Raw genomic sequence first — 10,231 nt, 5'->3', positions numbered from 1 at the left:
GAGCTAAGGGTCCGACCAAAGCCTTATTTGGGGAATAAGGCTTTGCAGAGGCTTTTGTTGGACTTGGTCCAGGACAATCATTACCTCTACTACTCGTATTGTAAAACAAATCCGTAACGTTGAAAACATTATTATCACCAGTTCAGCAATTTAATGCATGATCCTCGTGCAATTCATCTGCATAAGGTTTGCAGTTGGTTCCCCCAAGTTAGTGGAGAAATTCATCTTTGACGTAGCCATATATATGTATAACATATAGTGAGTGCTTTAGGTAAGTCCAAACTTTTGATGGGTAGTATATGTTCCACAGACAACATTGAAGGGTATAGAATCAGCTGGTCTGTTGCCTCGTACACTTAACTATTCTTACTTCTGGGTGTGTGTTGTTTATCGCAATAAGTAGTCAGGACAAGAAATGCGTGTTCGGCTTAACACCTTGACTAACTCGGTGGGATACTGGTTAAGATTCACTCACGCATTCACAAGTATTATCTAATATTGGATTGTGACTCACTCACTATATCATAAAGATAAATGTGTTTTAGTACTGTAGCCAGAGTATTACCTCATGAAAAAACTACAACAACGGGACGAATCTTCTTGTATGTGGACTGTCAAGTTGGGAGAATCTTCTTGTATGTGGACTGTGAAGTTGGGGAATCTTGTATGTGGACTGTGAAGTTGGGAGAATCTTCTTGTATGGGGACTGTCAAGTTGGGAGAATCTTGTATGTGGACTGTCAAGTTGGGGAATCTTGTATGTGGACTGTCAAGTTGGGAGAATCTTCTTGTATGTGGACTGTCAAGTTGGGAGAATCTTCTTGTATGTGGACTGTCGAGTTGGGAGAATCTTCTTGTATGTGGACTGTCAAGTTGGGAGAATCTTCTTGTATGTGGACTGTCAAGTTGGGGAATCTTGTATGTGGACTGTCAAGTTGGGAGAATCTTCTTGTATGTGGACTGTCGAGTTGGGAGAATCTTCTTGTATGTGGACTGTCAAGTTGGGGAATCTTGTATGTGGACTGTCAAGTTGGGAGAATTTTCTTGTATGTGGACTGTCAAGTTGGGAGAATCTTCTTGTATGTGGACTGTCAAGTTGGGGGATCTTGTATGTGGACTGTCGAGTTGGGGGAGTATCTTCTTGTATGTGGACTGTCGAGTTGGGAGAATCTTCTTGTATGTGGCTTGTCAAGTTGGAAGAATCTTCTTGTATGTGGACTGTCAAGTTGGGAGAATCTTCTTGTATGTGGCCTGTCAAGTTGGTAGAATCTTCTTGTATGTGGCCTGTCAAGTTGGTAGAATCTTCTTGCATGTGGCCTGTCAAGTTGGAGATCTTGTATGTGGACTGTCAAGTTGGGAGAATCGTCTTGTATGTGGCCTGTCAAGTTGGGGGAGAATCTTCTTGTATGTGGACTGTCAAGTTGGGAGAATCTTCTTGTATGTGGACTGTCAAGATGGGAGAATCTTCTTGTATGTGGACTGTCAAGTTGGGAGAATCTTCATGTATGTGGACAGTCAAGTTGGGAGAATCTTGTATGTGGACTGTCAAGTTGGGAGAATCTTCTTGTATGTGGACTGTCAAGTTGGGAGAATCTTTGTATGTGGACTGTCAAGTTGGGAGAATCTTCTTGTATGTGGACAGTCAAGTTGGGAGAATCTCCTTGTATGTGGACAGTCAAGTTGGGAGAATCTTCTTGTATGTGGACTGTCAAGTTGGGAGAATGTTCTTGTATGTGGACTGTCAAGATGGGAGAATCTTCTTGTATGTGGACTGTCAAGTTGGGAGAATCTTCTTGTATGTGGACTGTCAAGTTGGGAGAATCTTCTTGTATGTGGACTGTCAAGTTGGGAGAATCTTCTTGTATGTGGCCTGTCAAGTTGGTAGAATCTTCTTGTATGTGGCCTGTCAAGTTGGTAGAATCTTCTTGTATGTGGCCTGTCAAGTTGGAGATCTTGTATGTGGACTGTCAAGTTGGGAGAATCGTCTTGTATGTGGCCTGTCAAGTTGGGGGAGAATCTTCTTGTTTTGGGACTGTCAAGTTGGGAGAATCTTCTTGTATGTGGCCTGTCAAGTGGGGAGAATCTCCTTGTATGTGGCCTGTCAACTTGGGAGAATCTTCTTGTATATGGCCTGTCAAGTTGGGAGAATCTTCTTGTATGTGGCCTGTCAAGTTGGGAGAATCTCCTTGTATGTGGACTGTCAAGTTGGGGAATCTTCTTGTATGTGGACTGTCAAGTTGGGGAATCTTCTTGTATGTGGCCTGTCAAGTGGGGAGAATCTCCTTGTAGGTGGACTGTCAAGTTGGGGAATCTTCTTGTATGTGGACTGTCAAGTTGGGAGAATCTCCTTGTATGTGGACTGTCAAGTGGGGAGAATCTCCTTGTGTGTGGCCTGTCAAGTTCGGAGAATCTTCTTGTATATGGACTGTCACGTTGGGACAATCTTCTAGTATTTGGACCGTCAAGTTGGGAGAATCACCTTGCAGTCTCGGTGACAAAATATTAGGAGAGACACTGGCCTAACAGTGCATTCCAGCAATGTACATTTACCAGCTACTGCCATTATCTAGGATGTTTAATGAGATGTACGTATTGTTCCCGGTTCAGCGTCGTGTAACGGAAGAAGCTTAAACAATGACTATGAGCCCACATGACAGTCTGACAATGGACAGGGTGACTGTGTGCACAGTAGCTCTGATCACATCTGTTTATTCGGAGCAAAGTAAGTTTTACCACCTTATCGTTGGAATGTGTAGTATATGGTTACATTCACAAGTCTCTGTTTTCGTTTGGGTTCGTTTTCCATGGCGCTTTTGTAATAATTTTCTTAAAAGTGTAAAGGATTTCTATGTTACTGAGTAAAATCTACATGCATATCTTTGAAAACAGTTGTTTATAACATGTCGTATTTGTTTTACTTAATCCTAACATTCCATGTCCTGTTAGTTGTTCAATTATACTTATACTTATACTTATACTTATACTTATTCTTGTTGTTAGCCAGCTTACATCCAAAATGGTGGGAGGGCATTGTCTGCGTGCCCGTTCATCGCAACAGTTAGCCCAGTCAAGTTGTAGCCTGAATTAGCAGCTGCTTACGAAAGTCTGATTGTGTGGCTTTGCTAGCTAAATTACTTTTATGAACCGAAATATCTCGTTATGTCAATTATTTGTTCTTTTATACCGTATTCAGAGTATATACTTGTCCAATAGGTCTTAGACTCTTTAGCAACCCATAAATATCGCAAACGGCGACTAACGGTATCGGGTGGTCAGGTAAGCGTGTATACGAACCAGTGCTTGGTTCACTGCCGTCAACCGTCAACCAGTTGATGGAATTGACCACCCTAACCATTATGTCGCATCCTAGCAGCATTGGCTGTTTGGGACCAACTGTAGTCCGACATCCCGCCTGTTTGCAACCAATGGTTGTCGCAAGGATACACCTAATGGTGTTCTCGCTAGACACCACCGACGTGTGCTCACGTCTTTGTCTGGTCACGTGTCATGGTTGTATTTTCAGTTGTCATAATCCAACCAGAAGTTGCACCTATAAAGATAATAGAGAAAACTCCAGCCAAAATCTCTTGTACGATAAAGGATGGTCAAGACAATTCGACATGGAGGTACAAATGGTCCATCGGGACACGAACTATCGGCTGGAAATCAAGCATCTTACTGACAGCAAACAGACACAGGTTCGACGATGGAAATCTGATGTGCACTGTACGGAATAGCTCCAATGTCGAATACGGGAGTGCAGCTGTAGCCGTTAGTGTACAGTGTGAGTACAACGCCTGAATACACGTAAAGTACACTACGGTCATGACGAAGACAGTCTTAACAAACGGACGGATATAACGAACTTATTGTCCATGCCAAGTGCTGTATATTTCATTCTCAATGTAGATAACTACGGTTATGACAAACACTGTCTTAACAAACTGACGGATATAACGAACTTATTGTCCATGCCAAGTGCTGTATATTTTATTCTCAATGTAGACAACTACGGTTATGACGAACACAGTCTTAACAAACTGACGAATACGACGAAATTCTTGTCCATGCCAAGTGCTGTATATTTCATTCTCAATGTAGACAACTACGGTTATGACGAACACAGTATTAACAAACTGACGGATATAACGAACTTATTGTCCATGCCACGTCCTGTATATTTCAATCGAAATGTAGATAACTACGGTTATAACGAACTATCTGAACGTCGTGATGCTTTTACGTTCGTCACAACCGTACTTTACTGTATGTATGTTGTATCAGGCATCAGTTCTCTTAGGTCGGGACATTTGATATTCAGGAGATGGGGAAGGGAGGGAGGGAGTAGGCCCAGAGAATGGGTTGGGGTTTTGCTGAACTCATGAAAATACCATTTTAATCGAAATTCAAAATAACTGAATAAGAAAACAAGAATCGATCAATTTCACAATGATTGTTCTTTCAAAGCACACATTTTCCAGGTTTTTACGTCCTGCAAAATAGTTCCAGGAGGTATGTATAGCGATAAATAACACGACAAGACTAGCAAATGGGCCATGGAATAGCCACTGTGTGACGTCTGTCTTATGTACACATCGTCACAATCAGAGTCGTATTTTGTGCTGAAAATATTCATTATAGAGCAAACATTATGGATAACAACTTCTATGATTCATGAGTGCGACGTTTCGATACAGATTCTTGTACCGTGGTCAAGTATAAAATGAAATGAAATGAAAATAGTCATTGCTTCCATGAAGGTAAACTTCCGACTGCTCTACAAATCTATGAGTTTTCTGTGTGTTTAGATCCTCCCGAAGCGTTCAGTGAGAGGACGCATCGTGTGTTCAGGGGTGAGGACGTCAGCATCTGTCATGGGATTAGTGGCAACCCGCCCCCTTGGATCTTTAAGTGGAAGAAGGTCGGTGTGACGTCACAGTGGATAACCTCTGACTGTCGTCTTCGTCAAGTGAATCAATCCCATTCTGGAGATTATCTGGTTGTCATGAAGAACACAATGTTTGACAACATTCGCAAAGAAGGAAGGATTGGCACAGGCGTGCAGCTTGTCCGCTTGCTGGTATCATGTAAGTATACTTTTATTATCAACTTTTTCCCAAAAAATAGAAAGAGGTTATACGGACGACAAAACATCCAAATAAATCAAAACTGTCAATATGTTCCCCTTGGAATGATTTGAGCAACCCCAGTAAAGGCTCGAGATTATTTTATGATAATTTCATATCTGAAAATGATAAATGGGACAGCGAATTGAGTGATCATTTAAATGGGAAGACTATATTTCTACAAAGTATAGACAATCTAACAAAGACACAAAACTCCTAGAGTTTCAATATAAATTTATATATGAAGCCATTTATACAAAAAGGGAGTTGTTTAAAATGAAACTGGTTGATAATGATTAATGTTCATCGTGTGGTTCGGTAAGTGAGAACACCTATCATGTATATATTGAATTCCAACTATTAGACTGTTTGGGAAGAATTCATCAATCTTGTTTATAGACTTTTGAACATAACATATGAACTTTCTACTATAGATATTTTACTTTGAGGGCAATAGCAACCACCAACTCAACCATTTCATTGGCCAAACGCCATATATATGTAATGAACATAAAGGGTTTGTTTTAAAAGATGTGTATCAAATTAGAATATTTGTTCGAAAAATATCAACACGGATTCATTTAATAGAAAATGGGATGTAATATCACCAGCATTGTCACTGTTATGACTTCATCTTACGAGGATGCAGTACTTGCATGTCATTGTGATTCCACGATCTTGCATATAGTCTACTAGTCCCAGCACATAATGTAATTGAATATATGAGTGTTTCTTTCTATGCATGTTGTCTCTCACTTTAAGCTCGCATAATTGACGTTTGTATCCAACTGAAGTGAATAAAACATTTTTTTTTTCTAAAGACAAAAACAAAACAAAAAAGTTTACTTTTATCTTTCCTTCGCATCCTCATGACATTATGTCCATGAATTCAAGGTGCCTTGTCTAGACATGATATTTACAGCTGGCGTGATGTATACATCGTCTGCAGCGTAAAACAGCATTCACTCTGCTGTTAGTATTTGAATCGTTGATTGGGTTAAGTGGGGCATTAGGCAATATGCTCCAGCTCATTTGGCGATAGGGGCGGTGAGGTAGCCTAGTGGTTAAAGCGTTCGCTTGACACGTTGAAGATCCGGATTCGATTCCCAAACATGGGTACATCATGTGAAGTCCATTTCTGATGGTCTTCCGCAACCCTTACTTGCCCTTAGAGGCGACTAACGGGATCGGGAGGTCAGACTCGCTGACTTGACTGCTAGATGCCCTCGTATCTTACTTGCGTAGATCTATGTTCAGGGTGTTAATCACAAGATTGTCTGGTCCAGACACAATTATTACAGAGAGCGTCATATGCCGACGATAGGCGACGATAGCTGGCATTGTATTTTACAATTAGGTGTGTCTAAACGTGTGCACGCTTCTGATTGAGAGTGTCATTTCTTATGTAATAGTGATTCTCTTAACCAGATAGCGGCGGTCCCTGACATTGCTGGAACATTGCTAACAGCGGCGTAAAACCATGCTCACTCACTCACTCATTAAGTGACCATTGTCAGGCGACTAACAGACTCGCTGATCTGGGTGACACATATCGTATCCCAATTCCGTTTTATCATGATGTTGATCACTAGACTGTCTGGTCTAGGCTCGATTATTTACAGATCGTCGCCATATAGCTGGAATATTGCTGGGTGTGGCGTTAAAACTAGAAACAAACCAACAAAGCCTATTGGTGATGGAATTGTGTTTGTTGAAGATGGTGCTCGGGTGATGTGCCCCAGTAACTACACAGCTGTAGAGAACACCACGGCTGTGTTGGAGTGTCACGTAGATGCTTACCCCCGTGCAGTCATCACCTGGTCCAGAGAAGGAAGCCATGAAGCGCTACCACAGACTGGTTCCTCCCTCCGTATCCCCCCATGCACAGCTGTCGGACGGAGGCAACTACACCTGTACGGCGTCCAACACCATCAGAGGCTACACCGGCAGAAGCGACAAGAAGGAGGATTCATGCATCATACATGTCATCGTCAAAGGTAGGAAACGCTTCTGATGTGTGAGTGAGTGAGTGAGTGATTAAAACAAGTTGTAATTATTCAATTCAATCACGATCTGTCAACAGGAAGAAATGCCGAAGTGTTTCAGTTTGTAACAATTACCAGTTTGCTGAAACCCAGAAGCACGGGTACACTGCTGACAAACCTAGTCACGGAGATGACGGGGATTCGGACCCACAATCTTTGGTTTCTGCCATGCGTTTAAAGCATTTAAATATTTACCATGTTGATTGAATTTATAGGAACGGTTTTGCTGCTGAAAAATCTAGGAACACAGATTCGAACTCACCACCATAAATTTTTAGAACGCTTTAGAGTGGGTGAGTTTAGTTTTACACCGCTTTTTCGCAATATTCTAGAAATATCACGGCGGTTGACACTAAAAATAGGCTGCAAACATTGTAGTCATGTGGGGAATCGAACCCGGGTTTCCGGTGTGACGAGGGAACGCCTTAACCACTAGGCTAACCCACCGGCCCTTAGTTCAGAATCGAATGCTGGGTTCTAGTATTCGTATTATTGCCAACTATGCAACTATTCACTGGGTCACGTGAATGCGTTATTTGTTCCTTGATGATCTCAGTGCACTATTAATTTTAAGAACGCGAATTCCGCCGTTGATAGGCACGTGCACAGTTCGTTCCCTCGGCAGAGCAGTGTATGAAGTCACGATACGGTTCATGTTAATCAAGCACGTACGTGCACGTGCACACACACAGGTACACATGCACGCACGCATGAACAACACACATTACCTGCACTAGTTATATAAGTTACCCATTCTTCACTTTATCGTAAAATCTCGAGATCAACTTCTGTACATCAAGTCCAAATTTACCAAAACGTATATATAGCAGTAATCTTTGTAATATTCCTATAAACTGTATATCTTGTTTTCTTGTACAGTCAATATGTCAGACGGAGCAGCCCCAGAAACAACTTCCATCTTTGCTCTCTACAAAATCCACTTCATAGCTGCTAGCCTTGGGACCGTCGTTCTCGCTTTTGTCGTCGTGGATGTTGTCAAATGCATTCGGAGGAGGTCTAAATGTAAAGGTACGTTATTGTCAAGTAGTGGGTGAGTGAGTGAGTGAAGTTGTGGATGATTGAGTTAGTAAGTGTGAGGGTTGGTGAGTGATTGAACGGGTGGGTGAGTGAGAGAGTTGTTGAGTGATTGAACGGGTGGGTGAGTGAGAGATTTGGTGAGTGAGAGAGTTGTTGAGTGATTGAACGGGTGGGTGAGTGAGAGAGTTGTTGAGTGATTGAACAGGTGGGTGAGTGAGAGAGTTGGTGAGTGAGTAAGTAAGCGTTGGTGAGTAAGTGAGTGAGTGAAAATGTTTTGACACGGCGTTGTTGTTTGATGTGGATTGACACGGTGTTGTCGTTTGATGTGGAATGGAAGCCCGAGGAGTGAGTGAGTGAGTTGGTGAAGAAATTAGGGAAAGGATTTAGTCCCGGCGTGTCTGTTTGATGTGGATGGGAAGCTCAAAGAGAAGCAGATCCACAAAGTGTTTAACCTATGACGGCTACGAATATCCAGTACTGAGAGAGTGAGTTGGGTTCCAAACCGCTTTGAACAGTAATCCGGTTACATCAGAAGGGCGCCTTCTATAACACACAACTGTCAAGCACCTGCATCAGTATCCTTGCTACAGTTGCTCCATCACGTGTGTTTCAGGGGATGATGTACCCGTGGAAGTGGATGGGAGCGGTGACAGTCACAGCATACACACCGGTGGAAATAACAAGAAAGACTACGATAAACCCAGCCCTGACAACCAGGTGCAGCATCACTACAGGCAGGTCCACGGGGACGGTGATGGTTGCTATGGTAACGTGGTAACAGCTGACACCCAACATTATGGAAATGTGTTCACTGAGAACCAGTCAGGTTACTATGGCAATGTTACTGTACAGGAAGGCGAGAATACGTGTTATTATGGTAACGATGACGTTGTCATGGAAACTCATTCTAATGAATATGTAAATTTGTAAATCAGCAAATTCGATGTGTCGACATTGGACTTGCATTCGTGAAAAGGGAAGCATTTGGGAGGGTTGTTCTGTTTATTTTCTGTTACTTTCCTATTTATACTGTTAACAAATGTGTTTATTCCGAACATTACACACAGAACACCACTGTCTCCGTGAGCGGGTTTCCCAACACGGAATTTCTGAGGGATCGTTGATTATTAAATAATATAGGAAGGGTATTTTTATTAATGTTAGACAATGGCATTGTTGATCCTATATAACATGTCTCATGTGTGAGACATCTGGAGATTTATAGTTCAAATGAATACGATCCTGTACAGTGCGTTGGCAGTTTCCAGAAAACTTGTAAACCTCGTCATCACTTAAAAGGAAGCAACGATTCATCAGGTCAGCATTATATGACCTGGCAACAATACTCGGAAATAGGTCATTAGATTTACTGTGGGATGCGAAAACAGAAAACACCATGATGGGCAGATAGAGATGCAAGTGTATAGTCGGATGTTTCCATTTGACATTGCAACATTTCTTGTACTTTCATGTGTGTTTCCTCATGTTTATAGACATTTATTAAACAGAACATGGTGTGTATATTGACAAACGAGTGGACCTAATGAGTGTGTTGTCTATTATGGCTTTACATCATCGTCTTACGCCTAAATTTAAAATGGTTTTAAAGCTTCTTTTCAAAATGTATCGTCACCCTTTTTATGCATGTCGTAAGAGACGGCTAATCGATTGTGTGGTTACGTTCAATAACCATTGCATGCTATGGCATCGTATCTTAAGTGCGAAAGTCGATGCTTGCTCGCTCACTCACGTTGTCTTGTGTGTGTTTTAGTTTGAAAACCATTTGATAGTGAATGACATTTTTGAGAATTGGACAAATCGCAAAAATATCATGACGCAAAAAATTCGTGATTTACAGTATGTTGATGAATATGTGATGAATATATATTTAAAGGAGAAAAATAGCGTATACACACGAGTGAAGATTTGTCTATGTCTTCGTTTCTATGTGCGTGCTTTCAGTGTATTCGATGTATATTATTGCCTTCGTGTTTTGTGATAGATATATGAATCTATGTACCCC

The 10,231-nt window shown here is 41.6% G+C and overlaps 2 protein-coding genes across 2 annotated transcripts; both read left to right on the top strand.

The window, feature by feature from the left end:
• Nucleotides 1-699: 699 nt before the first annotated feature.
• LOC124266125 lies at nucleotides 700-2,630 on the top strand. The gene is made up of 4 exons (XM_046700938.1): nucleotides 700-888; nucleotides 1,386-1,513; nucleotides 1,614-1,695; nucleotides 2,607-2,630. The coding sequence occupies exons 1-4, from the start codon at nucleotides 700-702 to the stop codon at nucleotides 2,628-2,630; spliced, it is 423 nt and encodes a 140-aa protein (XP_046556894.1).
• A 2,330-nt stretch (nucleotides 2,631-4,960) lies between these two features.
• LOC124266122 lies at nucleotides 4,961-9,720 on the top strand. The gene is made up of 4 exons (XM_046700936.1): nucleotides 4,961-5,086; nucleotides 6,843-7,122; nucleotides 8,050-8,199; nucleotides 8,822-9,720. Exons 2-4 carry the CDS (start codon nucleotides 6,918-6,920, stop codon nucleotides 9,136-9,138), a joined length of 672 nt encoding a protein of 223 aa, XP_046556892.1. The 5' UTR covers nucleotides 4,961-5,086; nucleotides 6,843-6,917; the 3' UTR covers nucleotides 9,139-9,720.
• Nucleotides 9,721-10,231: the final 511 nt, after the last annotated feature.

This window comes from Haliotis rubra, unplaced genomic scaffold, assembly GCF_003918875.1.
Source record: "Haliotis rubra isolate DU_JTF1 unplaced genomic scaffold, ASM391887v1 Scf1230, whole genome shotgun sequence".
In the NCBI taxonomy this organism is placed as follows: Eukaryota; Metazoa; Mollusca; class Gastropoda; order Lepetellida; family Haliotidae; genus Haliotis; species Haliotis rubra.
The sequence above is the reverse complement of the archived record's forward strand: the minus strand, read 5'-3'. Positions and strand labels throughout refer to the sequence as shown.

What these genes read in the sequence shown, in the direction of transcription:
- LOC124266125 (XM_046700938.1), top strand. Translation starts at nt 700, where the DNA reads ATGGGGACTGTCAAGTTGGGAGAATCTTGTATGTGGACTGTCAAGTTG. An exon ending in CAAGTTGGGAGAATCTTCTT is followed by an intron (nt 889 to 1,385) that starts GTATGTGGACTG and finishes TGGCCTGTCAAG; the next exon opens with TTGGGGGAGAATCTTCTTGT. An exon ending in CAAGTTGGGAGAATCTTCTT is followed by an intron (nt 1,696 to 2,606) that starts GTATGTGGACTG and finishes TTCCCGGTTCAG; the next exon opens with CGTCGTGTAACGGAAGAAGC.
- LOC124266122 (XM_046700936.1), top strand. Translation starts at nt 6,918, where the DNA reads ATGCTTACCCCCGTGCAGTCATCACCTGGTCCAGAGAAGGAAGCCATG. An exon ending in CATACATGTCATCGTCAAAG is followed by an intron (nt 7,123 to 8,049) that starts GTAGGAAACGCT and finishes TTTCTTGTACAG; the next exon opens with TCAATATGTCAGACGGAGCA. An exon ending in GAGGAGGTCTAAATGTAAAG is followed by an intron (nt 8,200 to 8,821) that starts GTACGTTATTGT and finishes CGTGTGTTTCAG; the next exon opens with GGGATGATGTACCCGTGGAA.